General features: G+C 45.3%; 1 protein-coding gene across 1 annotated transcript in view; it reads left to right on the forward strand.

Annotated features, from left to right (window-relative positions):
- Window positions 1-21,994, forward strand: part of LOC133351581 (disintegrin and metalloproteinase domain-containing protein 9-like) — a 40,860-nt gene extending 18,866 nt beyond the window's left edge. Inside the window, 19 exon segments of the mRNA XM_061566895.1 lie at window positions 827-1,002; window positions 1,973-2,051; window positions 4,052-4,185; window positions 5,179-5,359; window positions 6,219-6,308; window positions 7,385-7,423; window positions 7,425-7,581; window positions 8,115-8,223; window positions 9,067-9,238; window positions 10,678-10,758; window positions 11,166-11,271; window positions 12,728-12,848; window positions 13,984-14,047; window positions 14,715-14,782; window positions 15,724-15,784; window positions 16,009-16,049; window positions 16,928-17,048; window positions 17,832-17,890; window positions 18,328-21,994. Coding sequence (XP_061422879.1) covers window positions 827-1,002; window positions 1,973-2,051; window positions 4,052-4,185; window positions 5,179-5,359; window positions 6,219-6,308; window positions 7,385-7,423; window positions 7,425-7,581; window positions 8,115-8,223; window positions 9,067-9,238; window positions 10,678-10,758; window positions 11,166-11,271; window positions 12,728-12,848; window positions 13,984-14,047; window positions 14,715-14,782; window positions 15,724-15,784; window positions 16,009-16,049; window positions 16,928-17,048; window positions 17,832-17,890; window positions 18,328-18,388 — 1,920 coding nt within the window. The 3' untranslated portion in view covers window positions 18,389-21,994.
- Window positions 21,995-23,240: the final 1,246 nt, after the last annotated feature.

The raw sequence follows: 23,240 nt of genomic DNA on the forward strand, positions 1-23,240 counted from the left end.
ATCAGTGGTAGCCACGCTTCACTTCGAGCACTTGTGGTGACGATACACGGCCTTAGCTCGTCGAGGCCAGGTGCGTTACGGGTGCGTTACAGGAGGGGGATAGAATGATTCACTGGTGAGATGGACGTTTTATTGTGAGAGAATTAGACGTCTCACGATGTTACGCAGCAATGCGTCGATTCATTAATTAAAACCGATTGATTTTGGATTATTTCAGGATAGAAATCTTTAGTTATCCTGGAGAAATACGATGAGCTATGAAGCTCTTTTTCACACATGTCCAGTAGGGGCACGGGGTCAAAAAGTTACAACAACAAACAGTACAAAATACGATTGAAGTGCAAAGTATAGGAAATATATTTACAATTTGTGAAAATTATTCAGAGAAGAAAAGAAGACCATCAAAGAGATGTTGGGTGGTATTAACGAAAGAAGAATGTTGATCATGGAAGTCATCAGAATGAAAAAGGAGAACTGGATTGGACGCATCCTGTGAGGGCATGGTTTGATGAAGGACCTCCTCGAAGGAAGACCGGGAGGGAAAATAATGAGAGGAAGGCCAAGGATTGGCATACTGAAGGAGCTAGAGGAAGGAGGTGTTTGTGTGAATGAAGAGGAGTGACTAGATCAGAGGGATGGATGGACAAGGTGTTAGCCAAGGGACCTGCCTTCAGGCAAAGCCCCAAAAAAAGAACCAAGTGAAAATCATGCGTAAACGGTTTGAAAATGCTGGAATTATTTGAAGTGATGTTGATGGGTCCACGGCCGTCGTGGTGATGCTGGTGTTGCTGTGTTGGCTGGCTGGTGGCGTCGGCGATGTGTGCAGTTTTACAAGTCGATCAACGTGCGCGTGGTGCTCGTGGCTGTGAACGTTCTCACAATGGACGAGGAGAACCTCATCATGGCCACCAAAGCGGCCGGCGCCGTCCTTGGGAAGTTTGTCAAGTGGAGAGAGTCGAATCTGCGCACCCTGCCACGCCACGACGTGGCACACCTCATGAGGTATCGTCGTCGTTGTTATCTTAAAGTATCGGCATCATTGTTATTGTGAAGTATTGTCGTTGTTATCGTAAAGTATCGGCATCATTGTTATTGTGAAGTATCGTCGTCGTTGTTATCTTAAAGTATCGGCATCATTGTTATTGTGAAGTATTGTCGTCGTTATTGTGAGGTATCGTCATTGTTGTCATCGTGAGGTGTCGTTGTTATCGTGGGGTATCGCCGTCGTTGTCATCGTGAGGTATTGTCGTCAATGTTCTCGTCGTAGAATTTGTGATGCTCATCATTATCACCATCATCATTGTGGAGTCACCATCATTATCTTTGTGGTGATATCTTCAACGTCGTCCTCATTGTTATAATCATCACGAACGTCATTATCAGTACGGCAAGTCCTCGCTTCGAATGTTTTATGTATGTATGTTGAACTTCTTTCGCACCATACATAGTCAACCGTGCTAATCGTAAGTGTTGTGTGAACATGTATGCATTTATGCCTGTCTGTACAGGGTGCATGTTTGTGTGTGTGTATTTCTACATGCGGAGCGGACGTATATATATGGGGAGTGGTAGTGTAGCTACGAACCCGGTGACCTGAGTTCAATTCCCGCTCACGGCCTGGGCCTCCCTTGGGTCGACTCAGCCTCAAAATGAGTACCTGGTGCGGTGTGTAAAAACATCGCCACTGGGGAGACAAAGGCGGCCAGGCGTGGTGTTAGCCACCCACCCCCTCGTGTGCCGTGTCAGCCTTCATAGGTGCTCGCTAACAGCACTCTCCCTAACAGTCTGTGAAGGCCATACGGGGATCTTCGTATTTATACAGAGTACAGCTCACCTGGCACAAGTGCCATGGTGACATCACCGCCACTTACTGGTGAACGAGCGGTGGTTGTTGTTGTGTTTATACGCGATGTCTCTATTAAATTCATACGTGTGTGTGTGTGTGTCTGTGTGCGTATACAATTCCCAACAGTAATGGCTTTTCGGGAGCCCTGGGCATGGCTTTCGTGGGGACCATCTGCTCCCGAAGCACGTCGGGGGGCGTGAACAGCGTAAATACTGCACACAAAGACAAAGGTCCCCTGTATAGCCTGAACAGACTGTTGGGGCAAGTGCTGTTCACGAGCACCTATGAAGGCCGGCAGGGCACACGAGGGGGTGGGTGGCCAACACCATGCCCAGCCGCCTTTGTCTCCCCAGTGGTGATGTTTACACACTGCACCAGGTACTCATTTTAGGCTGAGTCGACCTCGGGGAGGCCCAAGACTTGTTCAGATAATTGTGACTGGCGTTGGCCGTGAGCGGGAATCGAACTCAGATTCGCCATTCCGCACGCTATCCGCTATACTACCGCTCCCCGCACACACACGCACGTGCACAAAAGGCCGGCCTTGTATCTAACAATGAACCAGTTACTGGACTGAACGCAGCTGTACCCAGCTCTTGAGACTACAGCTAAACGGTGTCAACTAAAGCACACACACACACACCTGCTAGATTAGAGCACAGGCTGCACGGTAAATAATTGATTACATTATTTAACGGAGGAGCCAGTTTTAAATGCCTAGTGGCCTGGAGCCTGTGGTGAGAGCAGCATGGCTTGCAAGCAAGAAGGTGGTGAGTTGAAACCCTAGCTGGGGTTGACTCAACCCCTTCCTTCCTGAGGAGTGAATGAGCTCCAACTATAGTGTGAAGGCGTTCATGGTGTCATATGCAGGTACTGGTTCCTGTCAGAGTAATGTGGAATTGTCACCACTGGCTAGGAACTTCCAACAGAAATGAGCACCGCCCTGCACTCATTTGAGCAAGAAGATACTGACACATGACATCTCATGAACTATATCCAAAGTTTAATTCTTCATCGTCTTCATCTTAAGCCGTGATCAATCCATTGCTGGATGAAGGAGGCCGCCATAAGTCGTCGCCACCACTCATGGTGACGCGATGCAACAATCCATGCCAGGCCTGCACACAAGCTGGGAGCCTTCACTAGAAATTAACGTCTTATTATTTATAGAAAATGTTTAAAGAGACGATATTTTTAAATCACATTGCAAGACTGCCCTATAATGTTAATTTTGTGGATAGAGTCTTATGGACAGTTTGAGGAGGTCTTTATCCAACAGTGGATTTATCATGTCTGGTAATGATGGCGAGGGTGGTATGGAGCCACCAATGGGAAAGAGACCCATCACATTGCTCCATGTATCGCAGGGGATTCGTGTGGTTTTATCTTGGGTCTGAGAAGCAATTGGCAGAGGCTGGAGGAAGCAGGTTAAAGTTAGTCTAGTTTATATATTGTGTGTCCAGGTAAGAACTCAAGAGACCAGAATGAGTCTTATTGGCAAGGGTTGACCTGGGTCCACGAGTTAAAAACAGGAATAAAAATAAAACAGTGAGGAAAATGAAACAAAATCGAAAGCAGAACAATTGCATTACAGGAGGAATCAAGTGACTGCACAAATATATTAAAATTTTAAATAAAATGTCCTGACTCAGGTTTTCTCAGCCACTAATATTGAACTTTAGGGTTTGGCCATATCATCATCTGGCCAAATACCTTCCACCACCTGACATAGCCAAACATGACATTTTCTGGCGTATACAAATGTTTAACGCACCAATCGTTATTATTCTTTACGTTGCAGAACAATTCTCACAGCCAAATATAGCAAAAATTAGATGCAACATTGTTCTTGAAACTACTTCAAGCGTCTTCAGAAAAATAAGGGAAGGCATCATGAATTCCAGGAAGTCAGAATTCAAATATTTCTTGCAACATAATCTGGCTCGGTCAAAATACTTGTAAAACATTCGCAGTCAAAGCAAGTGAGAGAAAATATTACACACAAATAAGGTAATCATTGCACTATTTGGTGAACTGGCCAGGATGTGTGTATGCATGTTGAACTTCTTTCGCACCGCACGTAGCCATCCGGGCTCATCGGAGGGGTGGGGGAAGGACAACAAACTGAGCACAAAAGCAGTTCGAAAGTACACGTGGACACACGAGTGACACAGTGACACATGCCGTCCCTTTGCTTGTCCCCAGCTGGGATCCCGCAGCATCGTGGTGATGGCCTCGGTGATCGCACACGAGCTGGGGCACAACCTGGGCATGGGCCACGACAACGGGCGCACCTGCAGCTGCCCCAAGTCCTCCTGCATCATGGTGGGATCGCTCCCGTGGGTTCCCTGCACTCACAACAGAAGTCGGGTGCCACCGCAGTGTTCTGTGTTTGTGCGTCTGTGTGTGTGCCTGGTTATCTCTGTCTGCGTGTCCGCATCTTTGTGCGTGTGTGTCTGTCTGTCTGCCATGTTTGTCTTTCTGTGCCTGTTTGCATGGATTTATGTTTAAGTCATAGTTTCATGGTAATGAATTGAAGGTGGAGGGATTACCAGCCCCTCGCACCCGCCCAGAGCCCCCGTTTAGCCACTGGTGGTCACAGACGCCATGAGGGGAGAGGCCAATGGGCATTGGCCCTCCCCCCACAGCACTGCCCACGACAGTGTTGCCCGTCAGGCACCGCGAGGAGGTAGGAGGTTGTTTTGCCGGCACAAGCGTCGTGGTGACGTCACCGCTACTTAATGGCGAATGGCGGTTGTTGTTGTTTGTATGGATGGATGTTTCTTTGTCTCTCTGCCTGTTTGTGTATCAATCTGGCTATCCGTTGGTCTCTCGTATATGTTCATGGTGGTCTCTTTGTCCGTGTGTTTACTTTACAATTTCTCTTTCTACGTCCATCTGGTGGTCCAATTATCGATTTGTTCATCCATCTCTCTGCTCATCTATTTGCCTATCTGTCTGTCCAACCATCCACCTACTTGCCTGCCTGCCTGTCTTTTTCTCTGTATTTATGGCTTCTTGCACTATCTGTACACGTGTATTGAGTAATATGCATGTCTCTCTTATAAAAGTGGCATATTGTTAATTGGGCACTTGACTTGGCTAAATAACCTCTTGACATTATTGTGAAAAATATATACACAGTGCAGCATCACCATCGGAAAGCACAACAGTACCTTCAAGCAGTTGTGCGTCTTACGCTTGTTGCAGAGGTTCATGCCCCAGCAGTCTGTTAAGGCTACACGGTGGAGGCGGAGGGGGCGATCTTTGTCGTTCAGAGCAGCAGCCCTTCCTCTTATCCGCCATCGCCGCCGCATTTCCCGCGTGCCCAGGTCCCCGGTGCCGACCAACTTCAGCAGCTGCAGCACGGACGACTTCGAGGACCTAGTCGTGCAGAGGAAGGGCGGCAAGTGCCTGCTGAACGTGCCCAAGGCGGACGGGGCATTCCGCCCGCCCGTATGCGGTGACAAGATGCTGGACGCCGGCGAGGAGTGCGACTGCGGCTCCCCCGAGGTCTGAGAACGGACGGCCGTCCCTGCCTCTCGGGCGCTCGCTCGTTCGCTTGAGAGCTGAATGGAGTTCGAAAAGAACTCGCAAGCAAATGCCTCGGTTGTGAAAGACCCCAATGCAGAAGAGCCCTGGGTTTGATCTTCCACGGAGCTCATGGTCCACCCTAAATCGCATCCACTGCACAAACCAGGGCACTAGATGCGGATAATCTGATGCACAAATGGAAAATTAAAACTGTCCAGTTGTGTGCGACTGTGGTCATCCCGAACAGAGACGGTACAACGTATCACGACGCAATGCCCGATCCAAAAATACGAATGACATCACAGCGGTACACTCCGCTGCTCTGACGTGGTTATCTGGCTTGACCACCTGAATGCGAAAATTGTAGTTGTTGCGCTGCATCTACATCAGCCATACCAAAGAAGAAGCAACCGTCATAAAAGTTGCCTTGGATGTGCCACAATAAAGTAATTCATTAATTAGTTAATTACACCGGTTCTTCCGAGTTGAGGCAAGTAATCTGGGTACTAAATGAGTAATCGTTGCGGTGTGTGACACAGTCGTTGGTGTGGTGTGTATAGATTGAAAACTCATTTCTTTAAAACTGATTTTTGTGTTTAGTTTGTTGTTCTTCCCCGGCACCTCCGATTAGCACAGTTGGCTACGTATGGCGCGAAAGAAGTTCAACAAACGTACATACATAACATCATCACTGAGGGAGGTGAATGTGGGCCGGATGTGGTGCTATCCACACCCCACCCCCTCATTCTCCATGTTGGCTTTAATCGTTGCTCACTATAACAACACTTCTCGGGCTTTGCTGAAGGCTACATGGGTGATCTTTGTCTTTGTGTTGCAGGAGTGCGACAACAAATGTTGCGACGCCCGCACCTGCCGGCTGCGATCCGGAGCGCGCTGTGCCTACGGCTCCTGCTGCAAGGACTGCCAGGTCAGAGGTCACCCCCACACTCTCCCCCTCTCGCTCTGCCTGCAGCAGAGACTTCGTGCGCACATCCATAGAGCCTCGTTACCGTTGCTCTCACTCAACGATTTATTGTTTTGCTTTTGTTTTATCTGCGGGAAAGTCGTTACGAAGTTCATGGTCCAAAGTACAAACGTTGGCAAACTCTCGCTCCCTTAACGGACAAGTGGTTACGCCTTCCTATGCATCGCACGCATTGCACTGTTCTTTGCTAAATAGATGAAGTTGAACCTTTGAGGTGGTAGCCGACTGTGAATCAACCAGGCTCTCAAGTGTAGCAAACTTTTGGTCTCTGCCCAGTCACCCATGACAACGCCACGTAACTTGGTCATTTTAGCGTAACATCTTGTAGCTTTGTAATAAAAAAATATTTATGTGTTTTTATTAGTTCTGGATTTTAAAAATCCTGTTTTAGTTGGCCCAAAGCATTTGTGATAATCAGGGTGTTGGCTCCTACTTAAACATATCTTTGTCATGATTTGGGAAAAGAGCCCCGGGGGGCTGGCAGCAGAGTAGGCAGGAACTGTGAGCAGCAGGTGGGGCCAACATGAGAAATTGTGACAGGAGAGACACTCCCATTGTGCGGTGGGCAGGGCTAGTTACCAAGTGGGTGAGGCTCCATAAAAAAACAGGCAGGGCTGAAGAGAGTGAGGGGCTGCCAATCCACTGTGTGTCCTGGTTGAGTCCATCGGAAATTTGCCCGTATCAAGTCTTCTTCCTTGTGCAACCTTTTTCTTTCTACATTGGTCGCTCTGTGGGTCCAGCCCAGATGCAGCATCCGCTCATTTTCAGGGGGCGGGGGGGGGGGGCACTTTCGCCAATAAGACATCATCAGTGTGAGGGCCGCCACACATTTGGAACCATTGTTGGGTTTGGCAGCAGCACGATGATGATGGTTGGTGTTTTCACGTGTTGTGTATTGTCGGGGGCCGCACGTCAGGGGCCGCACTAAAGGCCACCAGGGGCCGCCAGTGGCCCGCGGGCCTTGCGATGAAGGACACTGCTTCAGAGGAGATCCTAACCTTTGTGTTTGGTGCTGGCAGTTTGTGGGCCAGGGCGAGGTTTGCCGAGCGGCCCAGGGCAGTGTGCGACCTGCCCGAGTTCTGCTCCGGCTCGGCCCCCTCCTGCCCGGACGACTCGTTCCTGCAGAACGGCCACCCCTGCCAGAACGCCGCCGCCTACTGCTACAACGGCGTCTGCCAGACGTACACGTCGCAGTGCGTGAGCATCTGGGGCCCCGGTGGGTAGCGCACAGCCTCCATGTCCTCTCCCGAGCCAACTGCAGCCCGAGTCTTAACCTCAGTCCTAACCACAGCCCGAACACACTCCGTGCCTAACCACAGACCTAACGTACCCTGAGACTAACTGCAGCCATAGCCACAGCCAGAGCCTAACCACTGCATGAGCCTTACCACAGCCCTAGCTACAGTTGTAACATACTTTGAGCCTAACCACAGTACGTGCCTAACCACACCCTGAGCCTTCGCTACACTTAAAATATGCATTTAGAGTATTTGGCTGCTATAAATTTCCACGTGATGAGCCACTTCGTTGAGCTATCATTAGTAACCAGGTTGCTTCTGAAAAAAAGCTATATAGATTGGTGGGCCCTACCTGGTAAAATAAAAATTTTTAGATATTTTTTTATAGCAGTCGATTGAGAACGGGCTTTGTAAATGTGCTCACCTTTTTCAGCGTGCTTCGTCGAGTGTTGAAAGTGAAGTGGCTGGAGTTAAGTTGACCACGGTCATTGTCCTCGCTTGGTCTTTACAGGCGCTGTCCCTGCATCCGATCACTGCTTCACAATTGTCAACATGAAGGGGAATGAGTTTGGGAACTGTGGAATGAACGCCGCTGGAACCCCTGTTTCCTGTCAGTCACGGTAAGTGAGCGAGTGCTCGTGCAATTATAAGCGACCGTGGATCGTTCAGTAATACAGTAGCGACATTCTCAGCATCGTATCCAGTATGGCATTTCAACAATTCTCCCTCTCCCAGCGATTCAACAAATTGTCACGATTGGAGAGTTGTGATTCAATTCAAGATTCTCACTTTTACCTTCATATTTGTATCGTTTCTTGTTCTATAGTTTTTTTTGCGCCTCTAGCATAAATGTGACAGCATACACTTTTGATTCACACATTTGTGGTTTAGGGCTTGGATCATGAACAGAAGAATTGATGAAAAATATATATTATTTTTATTCCACATCCTCCCTCGCATCATACATTGACGGATATTGATCAACATTCTGACGTTCCGGGCGGTAGTTCCAGGGACATCGATGATATGGAGCACACCGGGACTCATCCAAGCAGGCGGAAGGAGAGGAGGGGGGGGAAAGGGATTTTACAAGAATTAATTTCAATCAATGAATCGATGCATCGTTAAGTGCCCCGTGTACATGATACGCTTTACACGATCCCCTTCTCCCGTAAAGAAAAACGTAGGGGGCTGAGTCCTCCTGCCCACACCTCATCTACGGTTTTTGTACATTCATGTGGAAATTTATAGCAGCTAAATTACACTAGACGCATGTTGATTCTAAATCTGGAGGGAAAAACCAGAGGACCCGGAGAAAAATCCACATGACCACAGGGAGAGAGAGAGACATGCGAACTCCAAATATACAGCAGGCATTAGAGTCGGGATTGAACCCACGACCTCCTGTATACCAGGCAAGGTAGTTAACATCTCACCACCGTGAAACACTCTTGGCTCTGCAGGAATGTCAAGTGCGGGAAGCTGATCTGCACCAACACTCCCAACGAGCCGCTCATCGGACACATTCCCAACTACGTGAGCTACGAGGGCTGCCGTGCTGTGGATTACAACTATGGGCCCGACGTTCCAGACCCGGGCCTTGTGCAGCCAGGAACCAGCTGTGGCTCTGGCCTGGTGAGATGCTGCCTCCTTCAACCACATTCATAATTATAATCCTCATCATCTATCCACTGGTAGATGAATGCCTCCCAAAGTCGTCGCCTTCTCAGATGAAGTCACGATGCAAAAATCCTTTAGCTCTCCTGCACGCAAGCCGAGTTCATCACTCCATCTCCGTAGTAGACATCCTGCCTGACGTGTTCTCAGTTTTCCGCTGCCATTCCATCGTTAATATTAACCATCCGGCCATATTAGGGGTCGGCATTCCAAAGAACAAGAAGAGCCATTTTTTTCGAATTGGGTAAGAAAAACTCCTCAATCTTTCCAGAGCCGCAATGCACTGTGTGGTAAATGCAAGACGGTGGTCCTTGAATAAACAACATCACGAAGCGGTCCTTAAAGAGCCGTACGCGGCTCAGGAGCCCACAGGTTTCCGATCCCTGAGCCATATCTAGTGATATGCCCCTAAATTTCGATTCAAAGCTTTCATGACTGCAGGGATTCATCTTCTTGGTTCTTTCGGTAAAGTCACGTAGAAGGGACGGCTACTTGCGTTGTGGCCGAAACGTCATGAGAATTGCATTTTATTATGTTTTATTATATTATTATTTTATTATTTCCCTTCTACGTGACTTTACCGAAATAACCACGAAGATGAGTCCATATGATGTCTCTAGCCTGCGTACTTTCCCTAATGCCTGTGTTCCTCGTCCATGCTTCTGATATACACAAGTTAAAAAGTCCCAAGTGTCTTCATGTTCAATTGACTATTGATAGGTGCTCATTTCTGTTGATGGTCCTGGGTCATTGGTGGAAAATCCACATTCCTATGTTGGGGATTGGTTTCTCCCAAGGATGGTCATTGTTGTGCTTTCCTACAAGGTTGTACTCATTTTATCGACCCCCGAAGGAAGGAATAATGTGCCGAGTGATTTCTAACCAGGATTTGAAGCTGTAAGCTTCTGGATTGTGAGTCAGGTGATCTGCCGTATCAACATCCAGTAGAATTAACTGTGTAGATTTAGATACCGCAATCTCTGGATTATAGGACAACGCTTCTCTCCGTGTATTTGAAATAATATGTTTGGGGTGTACGTCTTATCACGTGAAAAGTGTTGTGTGACCAGATTTGTAAAATTTTATTGACTCCGGGCACATGTTTGGGGTGCATCTAACCATCCAGAGCATATTCTTGGTTTTTTCGGTACGTGACTTTACCGAAAAAACCAAGAATATCAATCCCTGCAGTCACGAAAGCTTTAAATCTAAATTTTTCATCCAGAGCATCTTATAATCCGTAGACTACGGTAATGTCCGTGTAATAGTTAATGTACTTGGCGATGAATGCAAAAGTCTTTTTAGGGGAAGGTCCTTTAAAATAGTTGGCCGATTTTCGAGTAATCGACAGGTTTCGCGATGTTTGAAGAGTTTAACTTGCCTTCTGTGTCTGCCAGGTGTGCTACGATCAAAAGTGCCAAAGTGACACGATTCTCGGTTACGACTGCAACACCACCACGAAGTGCAACGGCCGTGGGGTGAGTGTGGTTTTTGTCCTTCCTCGCACGTGGTGCGTTCTCTCCGGGCGCACCGCTTTAAAATAAAAACCCTATAGAGCAGGAATCCACATGAAAAAGAGTGCTTGTACCCAGTGTGGCATTTCTGGATAAATTAATAATCATCATTATATTTTTTCAAAAGCCACTTACTTAGCTGCCTCTCCGTGCAAAAATTAACACCCCCACTCTTTCTGCAATACTAAGCCTACGTGTTAAACTGATACATTGTATGTCCGTTGCACTTCTTTCGCACCGTACGTAGCCAGCCGCACTAAGATGGAGGTGCTGTCACATAACTGCAATGTATCACAATTATAGTATTTGGATTGCCTTAGTGGAATTCACTGCTGTCGTTGAGATATACCCGTTGGTCAATTCCATGCCAGGTTTGCAACAACCACAAGCATTGCCACTGCTCCATGGATTGGGCCCCACCGGACTGTTCTTCTAAAGGCTGTGGGGGCTCCTTAGACAGCGGGCCCACTTGCAAAGGTACGCATGGTCGTGTGCGTACACGCACGCACGCACACACGCACGCAACACACGCACGCACACACACGCACGCACGCACGCCATGCACAAGGAACGTAATGATGTACACCCTTCACAATTCAATGATTCAATTCGCGATACCATTATTATTATTATTTGCTTTTATGGTACCAGTGGAATCCGTGGTGGCTTCAGGGCTTCCATAAGCCAGCAGTGGTAAACGTATCATTTACTAAGGGCCAAATAGGACTTTCAAATATCTTTTGCCGACCACACGCATCGTAAACATGTAATGACATGTATACAAATATTTTAGAAATGTGTACACTACAGTTAAGTCGGGTTGCGTAACGTTAAATTTAGCATGAATGTTATTGGGTTTCTTTGTGTATCTTTTGCGCTGTGTCAGCTCTATTACATCGTGCCCTGTCACGTTGCATTATACTGCTGCATTGGCTTGGTTGAGTACAATGTAGACTAATGGGTGTCGCGTAAAGAGGGAATGGAGTTTGTCAACGGAAGATGACAACAGCAAATAGGATTCGAAATGAAATGCTTTGGAAAAGTTACTGTGACAGCACACACAACTCGTGAAATTCTGTTGACCACAATTAGCTCCTAGCCATCATTAGACAAACAAATACGCGGTTGTTTAAGCACATCAATAGATCCAGCAATCTTTACAAACTAGAAACAGAGGGTATCCAATGAAGACTCTGTGGATTGAGAAAGTCGCAGTCTGGGTGGGCTTTAATCACAAGCAGCTGATCCATGGATTGAAGACCTGGAAAAGTGGAGGAGTTCATGACCCGAGCTTCATGTTTTATATCATTTTTAAAGCCTTTATATTAAGTTTGCTTGCTTGCTTGCGCGCTTACGGCCGTGCAAATCTTTCGGTCGTTTTTTAACCCACTTCCCGTGATCCAATCGAGCTGACATTTTGCACACAGACTCGTTGTGTGTGACAATTTATTTTCGTGAATTTTTTTTCCCAAAATTTTCCACTTTTTAGGAAGAAAAAATGTCATATTTAATTTAAAATACCAATGTGATAAAAATGAAACTCTTACTAAAAAAAAACAGAAATGAATAATAAAATAAAACCGATGCCACGCATATAAAGGATTTATAGTGAAAAACGTTGTTTTTACGGGTTAATTTTTTATTTTTTTGGGGGGATTTGGGCATTGCTTGTAATACAGCAATTACTGCCCATCCCAAATTGTGCTGAGAAAGTGGTGGTGCTGGGGGCCTTCTCCTTGAGCTCCTGCAACCCTTGTGGGGTGTGGATGCCCCCCCCCCCCCCCCCCATAATGCCATTTGCCAGAGAGTTCCAAGATTCTGCCAATACCATGAGTGGGTGGATGAGTGGCATGCGTCAATCATTGCCTTGTGCTACATTCACGCTCGTACCGCGTTCTACTGCACATTTCTGCGCTGCCTTGGTATGCTAAAGCAGATAAATCCCAGCTACTGTGGCTGCTGTTGCTGCTGCTTCCGGTGCTGGCTGTGGCGGCGTTCTTCGGCAGACGGCGGTACATACGCAGAAAGCGCATGCAGCGCAGCCAGGAGTGCAGGTGAGGACTCACCCCCATGCACAGCTCTTTTGGGCTTCCTCGGTCTGATTGATTGCATATAATGTCGTCCTTCCCCCGCACCTCCGATTAGTATGGTTGGCTACGTACTGTGTGAAAGAAGTTAAATATAGTTAAATGATCATTGGACCCGTACATCCTGAAATTGACACACATACACTCATGATTGATCGTGATAAATCCCAACCCTATATTTATTATGCAACTACTTTGTAAATTTTAAATGATCCTTATGGCGGTACCCCGGGGTACCAAATAATACAAAATGGCTGAGGCAATTAAATACTTTATTTCTGGGGCACTACTTTTCACAGGGGTGTACTTAACTCCACGACTGGGGTACCAATCAATCCAAAATCAGTGCTACTCCGCGATGTAGAAACACAGCGAGGACGATTGTGCTGAAACCCTGAATGCTCGTACGCGCCGTAGTGGTGCATCGTGTACAGCTCGTCAAGATGAGTCAATTGCCGCATCGCCGACCATCAACAGACTAAAAATTGCTGCACCTTCTTCGAGAGCCGGGGTACTATGTTACTATGGTACCCAGGGGTACCGCCATAAGGTTCAAATCTAGATTGATCACTAATTTCTTTCGAACTGCTTTTTGTGTTTAGTTTGTTGTCTTTCACCTGTACCTCCAATGAGCACGGTTGGCTACGTATCGTGCGAAAAATAAGTTCCACATACATATAATCCACTGCAGAATGATGGCTTCTCCACTCTGTGTCCAGTCATGAGAGTTGTTTGGTCATTCTTCACACTGGTTAGTGTTAGCCGTGGCCGTGAATCGAAATCACGTCGCTGGGTTGAAAGTGCAGTGCGTGAACCACGATGCCAGCGTGCGTGATAGCGTGACATTTTTTAAGAAAAAACTATTTAGAGAAGTGAATAAAGGCTTTGTTGAAAATATTTGTTGTAACAGATTAATCTGCATACACATCAGTCCATGCACTTTCATCTCTCAAACACAACCCCCATCGTTAAACAGCTTCCACACCTGTTTAGCCCCGACCCGTCTTGCCGCACGCTTCGTCAGTTGTAATGTTATTCGTGTCACTGATTCTCCGATGTCAATATTGTTTGTGAAAAGCACAACCTTTTTTCCCCATTACAGTTCTGGCAACACCAAAGCAACGCCCAAAGGAGAATCCAAATTTCAACCATCGTCGCAGTTGATGGTACGCTGTTTTGACGTTTACAAAGGAACTGAACACATTCCTGCGGATGGAGCTGGTAGGAACGTTGGGTTGCTCGGTCAATGGCCAGGGTCAACGGCGGCGTGGTGTTTTCCGCAAAAATACCCGACTTTGAGGGCGGGCACAAGCCGGCGTGAGTAGGTTAAACGTTGAGTTTTATAAGGGCACCACGGGGTCACCAGCCCCTCCCCACCCAGCCCCACCCCTCCCCACCAGCCCCTCCCTACCCTCCCCACCAGCCCCTCCCCACCCTCCCCACCCAGCTCCACCCCACCCTCCCCACCCAGCGCCTCCCTGCACGACGGACGGACACAATAATCCCCTGTGGGCTGGTGGAACCAGTGGGTTCCTACCAGTAACAGGATGTCTGTAGAAAAGTTGATTTGACATTTTACAAAAAAAAATTATATTGTTTGTCGATTGGCATATAATGCTTTCGTTATTTTTTTTGACAAGACAATTTATACGAGAATTTGAAGTTGTACAGCATCCAAATGTATCTCGAAATTCTGTTGAAATATTAACAACACTCGCATACCATGATTTTTGCTTTGCTATAGAAATGAGTGGCCCTCACCTATGCCGTGATAACTTCTTTAGTGGCCAGCCAATGTGAGTGCGGTTGTTCACAATCTTTTAACTTTGTTAGGAATCATCTCAAGACAACGATCACAATGGCAAGGCATCGGATCTCAGCAGCACAAATATACCCAAGAGGTAATGGTTCAATACTTTACTCACTGTCCTTAACTAACCATAGCTATCGTGTTTCCCCAAATTGCGTATATACCAATTGCGCTATCGCCATCACGTCTTGAGGCATAGTGGACATTTGTGTTGAACGCCCAAGCAGCTAGCAGTGCAGGACCACGTGTCAGAGAATGACCCATGAAGATGATATCATTGAACAACTTCCGTGGTCACTTTGGTCAGCCTCTTTATCCACAATAGGGGCACACCATTTCGATATCGTACACAGATTGATACTAGTTTTTTTACCCTTTTATCTGGTAACAAAACTGACACCTTTTTTTACAAGGAGTCATGTTTGCATTGACCACAATACCTGCGGTTGGAATGCAAACAAAAAACACAACTCTGATAATGTATGCACTGTCCTTGAAATTGATTGGTCCACACCCGAGACAGCTTTTCTTAGAGCCTAGTCTCACATGGTGTTGGACCAGATGATGCCAACAGGCACACAACTCAAAGACAATGCACCATCAGAGTATTAGAGCTCGGGGTAAGCATTTACACCATTGGAACCTCCTTTGCCAGTAAAAAATATGATAATTGTTTTTTGACCCTTTTATCTGGCAACAAAACTGACACCTTTTTTTACAAGGAGGTTCCAATCGTGCACAGATTGATAATCACATGTCAAAGCAAATAATTAGTTCTCAAAGTTGAATTAAGCCAAATTTTAATGGACAATCACGTTTAATATTAAAGTCGTTGGTGACCGGGTTAAGACCACTGATTCTTGAGATCCTGGTTTTTTCATTGGCGGCTGCCTGGACTGAAGCCGAGGATCTCGGCGCTAGCCTGCTCAGTACACCGAAAAGGCATTAGACAAACAATCTTGAATGTTATCTATGTTAACTGTTGAGTGATGCAAACCTTTATGTTGTTGATGTGGCATTGTGTTTCTTTAGACCTCTCATTCCACCTCAAGCCAGTGCTCCCAAAGCCTCAGCGACTCAAAGCCAAGTCCACGTAGGTTACCAGTCTTAAGTTGTTCAGATAAATGTCTTCATTCAGCTCTTACTCTGTCCATAACCTCCATGTGTTCTGGTACAACAACAATGACAACAGCTGCCCTTTGCCACTAAGCAATGGTGACACAAACACACACACACACACGTGAACTTTATCAGTATTTGTGATATTGTGAAATGATATCAGTCGTGATTGTCTTGTTGCTCATTTTCCCATTGCAGTTTACAAATGGCTCTGAAGTCTCTACAATAGTGCCCACAAGGTGAACTTGTTTTAAATAAGCGCATCCCGTTTGTTCATTGTATCGTAAACAACGTGAATACAGGAGTATTTTTGATAGGCGTGTAACGATTCATCGATTCACAAATTAATATCGATCCTCACACTCACGATATAAGCATTGAATCTTGTGTGTGATGAACGATCATTTACACTTCAGGCAAATCATATGCAAATGATGAGTTAACGTTGAGTTTTGGCTAGCAGCAAAACAAACTCAATCAAACGAGAAATGAAATATTAAACTATAATTACAATCTGTTAAAAACCATCGTCAAATATAAGTTTTTTTAAAAATAAAATAGTTACTCTGAATTGTGATACTTTATCGAATTGCTGTGGGAGGGTGATTCGTTACATCCTACCACGGGCGATGAAAATTAGCCTAATTTGGCATTAACGGTCTTGCTTTGGCAATGGGCCATTTCAAGTTGGCAGTTTGCTCTGTTTTACAGGAGCTAATGAGAAACCGCAGACGGAGCACTCAACCACAGTTTAGATGGCCCTCCGCCATCATCTGCATCACACCCTTTGTGCTTTAAATCCGCCATCCTTTTCACCGCTTAGCGGGCAGCTTTTATCACATTGTCAGAATAAGGTTGCGTATTTGATATCGTGTCTCAACGCGGGCACCGTAAATTTCGGGAGCCCTAAGTTGTGGACTGGGCAGTGCAGGTCGTTGCCCAAGTAAATATTGAATGCTTTCAAAATCCTCGCACTTCCCTCCGACACATCTCGGTCATACCACCTGCACGTTCGGGAAGCATATCTCTTTTAATGATTTGGATCAGCAGTTCGGCGCTGTAGTGTTAATAGCACGTCTGTGCCCCACCTGTGTCTCGCGGTTCATGTCATATGCAGGCCTCCCCCGTCGGTGCCTATGTATTCCAAGCAAGGCAAATCCAAAGCTGCAGGGCAAGAAGAGTCGCAACAGCAGTGGCATACAAAACCTCAGTACTTGGCTGAGCAGGATGCCTGGCAGGTGGGTGCTTGACTTTTGGAGAGAATGGAACTGCTATATATACTCTTAGCTCTTTCGGTAAAGTCACGTGGGTAAAAAATGAAATTAAAATTAATTTTAACAAAAAATAACAAAAATGAATAAAATAATAAAATAATAAACTCAATGATTTTTTTTTCATTTTTTACCTACGTGACTTTACCGAAAGAACTAAGAGTATGAATCCTTGCAGTCACGAAAGCTTCAAATCTAGAAGGAATGGAACTGCTGTTTGGCTAGAAACTCTGTCCTATGAGACCAGCATTCTGGCCACATATGTACGTGGAACTTCTTTAACACAACGTACAAAGTCACCTGTGCTCATAGGAGGTGTCACAGTGAGAAAACAGAGGGGAAAACCTCTGTGTGTGTGTCCCAGCCACACGAACACAAGTGTTGTTGAAAAGCTATTGTTTGGTTTTTAACATCTCTGCAGTTCACAACACTCAAATATGTATTTAATTATGCAGCCGTCACTTACTGCACAGCAATGCTTCGGTGTCGGACAAATAACATCCTAAAAACAAGAAAATTTGTTTTTACATCTATAAATGTTTTTCTTCCATATATTTCGCACATCCTACAGTGTCAATTTAATTTTCCCACTTAATAGGATGGGTTCAAGAGTGTATCTCGCGTTGCTTTTATCTTGGATGACTGTGATAACCGTTGGAGGGGACACCTATGGTATTCCTCCCTTTCTTGTAGTCCAGGTTCCGCGAGTTGTAACGCAGCGCCTCTCTCTGCCCATGTCGACAATCACAGATCAATAAAGATGCCGTGGCGGGGTCTCGCGATGACGTCTCGGGTGGTCACGGTGCCAGGTGGGTGCTCACTATACTGTGCCTGCACTAGCAAACAGTTTTTTTAGGCCGTTAACTATACAGGGTGATCCCTTTTATAGATACCCCACTTGATTCTAATGAGCCTCTTCTCACTGTTGTGAACGTGATGGTTGAACATCATGCAGAGAATAGTGTTCAAAGATTTAATATGTTCCTTTATATATATTTAAAAAAATTCCCTATTGCTGTATTTCGTGGCGGTATCTATAAGAATGGAGCACATTATCATCGTCAAGGCTACACACACACAAATTAGAATTATGTTATAATGTGTGTGAATATTACAACGTACCATTCTCCTATAGCAGATGGCAACATTTTCAAATTAGTCTGCCACAAAGAGTAGCTGTGTTTGCACATTGCTTACGCTGACTCGGTGTGTGTGTGTGTGTGACGCCCTGTGTGTGACGAGGCAGGGTGTCATCTAAGCCAGCGTTGATGCCAAAGCCAGGCAACCTCACGCCATCATTAGTTTGAGTCGTCTGCTCCTCGGAGGCGACGCGTCTGATGGTGGCAAACGGGACAAAATACACTTGAGACCATGTAAGGCTCGTAACATTACATTCATGGGAACATGGGCTGTTGTTATGGTATGTATTGTTCATTATTGCACGTCTGCATGTGCAGAATTTTTTTCCCGATGTTGCATATGCAATATTCTTCAACAATAGGGTACTCTCAATGTAAGGTTTTTTTGGCACGAGGCTGAAATTCCAAGCTCGCATAAAGACGCTACCTGCTTGCGTTGCCACGTTTTTGCCATTGGTTTGATCAACACTTTTGAGTCGTTTGTAGCGGGTGGATTCTTGTTAGGAAGGACAACAACAAACACTGAACTCATTCTGAATGGTCTGGGCTACCTTGTAAATTTCTCAGCCGTTCCCCTTATATGCAAATGCAGGTCTCCGTTGAGCTGCATTATTATTAAAGTTGACATTGGTTTTACTCATTGCACAAGTTATTTGGCGCGATTATGCATCTGATATGAATTCCTGCAGTCACGAAAGCTTTAAGTCAAGATTTATGCATTTGATCTATAATTAAAATATTGGGCTCGTTTGATGTGTTGGCGAATGCCCGGTTTTTATATATTTACATATATATTGGCAAAGCCAAGCAAAGGTTTCCTTTACCATCGATAGGGACAATCGCCAAAGGTGGTGCATTTCCATTGTTTTGCCACGATATGAATCCGGCCCAATGTGGTAGAATTTTTTTTTTCTTTGATGAGCAAAGTTTGTGTTTTAGGTGCAGTTTTACAGTCGCACAAATACCGTAACGTTGACATGTTGCACACGTGCGTGCTTAATACTCAGCAGGGATATTTCTGAGCTCTTTATAGTTCGAAGGGCTATACCACATTCTCTTGAATACGAAACGTGCACTGGAGATGTGATTGCTTTCTGGCATCACTCGGCTCGTTTGTTTGTACGTACGCGCTACTGATTTCCTACAACGGAAGAAATATTGACGTGAATGGGTCTGAACTTGCACATAAAGCAAACCACTGTACTTTAAAATGAGATCTGACACTTGATGTGATTTTACTTCTCAGCCATGTTTTAATTTCATTTGTACAGTGTTTAAATGAATAATGGTATTACTCCTGTAAAGCTGTCAAATGGTTAAAAAAATGTATATTATGACCTGAGTAAATGCCAAAACCGTCATATAAACACGTGATCGCGGATTACCTGTTTCTCTTACTGAAAAAATATAGTGTAGAGTTAATTAACGCATGTGTCAGAGCAGAAGTAGAATAATCAATGAAAGTAATGATAAATTAACGTATGATAAGCATTGAAACAACACCTGTAAGTTTTGGTTTCCCTTGAAAAAACTAACCGTTAATTTACGACTTTTATATGTCAGTTTATGAGTTTTCTCTCCATAGCTTTGTGATCCATTACATTTATTCGGAAATGCCAACATAGTGCTCAGTATTTAAGGCAACATTGGAACATCACCCTGCTGAAAACGTAAACTTGTTTGTTATCTGTTAACAATGACGATTTATAGCGCTGTCAGTCAATTTTACTGACAAAGGCCTTCCCATGCCGTGGTAGTCATGGGGGTGGTTGCATGAGCATCCTTCATCACGCTGGACAGTGCGGGTTGGTGAAGGGTGGCCTGGGGCAGCTTCAGGTATCTTTCGCCACCGAATGTTAATCGTGGAGAGAAATCGAACTCCGGTAACCGGAATCATAATACGGTGCGCTAATCACTGTGCTACCGCTCTACCCGATTGTGATCCATAAGATCATAAATGTCCATCGGCATCATGTGGGATTACCAAATGCTCCTGTTGTTTGATGTCCAAGGTAACTTTTTGGTGAGGTCACGGACGTTTGGTTGGTGTAAAATTTGACAAAAAAAACGATGGCAGGCAGCCACAGTAGTTTCTGACTCCCAACTGAAGGAGGGAATGAATTCCACTTGCGGATTCATCAGTCCACATTCCGATTGCCACTTAAAACTCCCAGCAACGACGGGTCATCTGAGTCTGGCAGAGACACGAGGTGGAGTTTGTTATGACACTGGAGCTACAAGCCGCCAGATGTCATGAGACGGTTTGCGTTACTCTCGGGTTCATTCTCCTGTTCGCAGCTCACTGTAATGTCCCTGTTATTCCGACCATTGTGCAATGCTGCTGTTGCATTAGCCCGCATTCCAAATGCATGATCTTTGCCCGTATAACACCACATGTGTGTCTGCGGTTTTCAGATGTGCACTACAAGCAAATCCTCATTTAAAGACGTACATTATGTATTACGTTTTACCATTATGACAGCCTGTACAATAGCATTAGTAATGCAACTCATGGTAAAGTGTCAAACGTTTTTTTTTTCTTATTACAGCGCGCATGTTTTAGATTTTATTGGCCAAATTCTTTGTCCCACATCGCGTCCGTTTTTGTCGCACTGACTGTACGCTCTGTGCATGTGTGCGTAATGTTTGTATGTATACTTTTTTTTAAGGCAGAGCACCACAGTTCAACTGTGATGGATGGATGTTATATGTTCTGCCAAATTCATTGCTCTATACACGGAGACATATAAAAAGTGCTGATGGTGGGCTTCTATGAGGAATCGCGGAGCACAGCTCCTCATGCCTGGTCGTCTTTGTCTCTATAGTGCCGATGTTTACACACCGCACCAATTACACGTTTTGGGCTGAGTTTACTAATGCAGAGAACCAGGACCAGCTCAAATGTCACGGGATGCTGATGTTAGCGGTGATTGGGAATCGTACCCAGATACCTGGGTTCATAGCGCAGTATACTAACCACTACACCACCACTCCCCCCTGTAGACACACGTACATGCGCATGCCTATTCTTGCTGTAATGTCCTGGGGGTGGATTTGATCACAATCCTTTATTCAAGGATTATTTGAAATCTAGAATAGGGCAGAACTGAGATTTAAATCATCACACAAGCTCAACAATGAAAACTACTGCTGTTATTGGCAACTAAACCCGCTGTTAAAATATTACGGCAATGTTAAGACAAAAATGTATCTGACCTTTACACATTGCACTACTTACACACTGTGTGTGGGCTGTCACAACATTGAGAAATACACACTGAAATAGATTGTACCACACGAGTTAAAATGTTAAGACGTATTGTACTGTGGTTATGTAATGTCTTAAGCCTGTGCACTTAATGTTTTGACTGCAGCTGATGGCTGCTGTGTCATTTTCAGTCTGCATAGGTTTTGCCACTTGATTTAAATATATTTAAATGTTTTAAATAAGGTTTTTACTGCTATAATTTTACCCTCAAATTATGTACTGAGAGCATTTAAATAATCATTAAAGATATACAACCACTATCATAACAGAACGCCGTCAACCGATTTGAATTTTAATGTCCCATTGAGCTGTAAATATTGTTACGAACGCTTTTATGCAAATTTAATGATCCAAGGTGTATCAGAATTTAATGAAATTGCAGATGCAGGTTATTTAATAGGTTCGAGAATATTTTGTATGTATATACTGTAAAAGCACAGGTTGAGATATCTGTGAAGAGGTGTACTTGATGTGAATGGAGCTGAATAAAGTTGTCTTTGGCTGTTCATTGTGTGCACGCGTTTGCTTTATTTCATCGAGTTGATGGCTCCGTGACAAATTAAATGGAACCATCAATGGATATTAAATCTAGATGATCACAGTTAATCAATTGATTAGGGGTCTGAATGTATCATGTATGTTAGTGTCAGCCTTCGCCACTGACAATGGAAGCATTGAATCAGAATATTTAGACTGGAGGAATCCGATGAACTATGAAGCTCTTTTTCACAGATGTCTCTCGTAGAAATGTTGAGATGTTCTTGTTTTGTGGACATATCTTAATCGTCAGAAGAACGGTGTGACTCAAACCCATGACATTCTCTTTCACTCTATATTTTTTCGACTTCGGGAAGTTTCAACCAGGTTAGAAAGTTTGTTTGCCAATGGTGTGAGATCAGCAGGAATGCAACGCGGCCAGATCTGGGTGATAGAAACCTCTCCAGAAGAGTGCCGACGGATACACGAGTACACTTGTGCAGGACGTCAACAGCAGCTGACCCGTAAGAAAAACTCGAGCCATAGCAGTGACCTGTTATAACAACTTAACTCAAAACATTCGTCAATAACACTGTGGCCTTAAAAGGTAATGTTTTGGCCTGAATCGTTGGCTGTTATGTTTATTTCTTTGAAGGCCACAATGTTATTGATACATGTGTTGAGATTTGTTGTTACTGTATTTGTGCTTGTGCACCACTGCCCAACGCAGCAGCAGCAGCGTCACCACCACCATATAATTGTATCCTATATAAGCACATAAGCGTCCTCTAAACGGGAAACTGAGTTTTCAGGTCCATACGGCGTACAGTCGTTTCAATACGGGCACATTTTTTGTGTCTATTTGATTGTGTTTCTCCCTTGTGACGATGGGATGTTATAGGATGAACGTTGAGATTGTTTAGGGGCACGGGGTCACCAATCAGATGTGAATTGGTCTGTAGTTTCAGGTCGGGCCAACTGATGAGGGGGCTTGCCGGCGATGACAGAGGGGGCTTGGTGCCAGAGAGATGTTGCGCTACTTGAGGCATGTCAAGACCAGGGGGAGAGGAGTGCGGTTATGGGTGACGAGGTGTGGAGTGGACACCCGCGCGGGGGGCTCTCTGCCCTCCACAGATCGTGACGATGATGATCACTACTCCAGACTCCACAGCCAACCCCATCGCTGCCAGCACACGGCCAGAGCCAGAATCGCTCCCTCTGGTGCCTTGCGTGGCTCACTACAAACCCTGGAAGCGTTCAACAAACCAGTGGTGG

The sequence above is a fragment of the Lethenteron reissneri genome, chromosome 38, assembly GCF_015708825.2.
Source record: "Lethenteron reissneri isolate LAM-NWPU_2019-01 chromosome 38, ASM1570882v1, whole genome shotgun sequence".
In the NCBI taxonomy this organism is placed as follows: Eukaryota; Metazoa; Chordata; class Hyperoartia; order Petromyzontiformes; family Petromyzontidae; genus Lethenteron; species Lethenteron reissneri.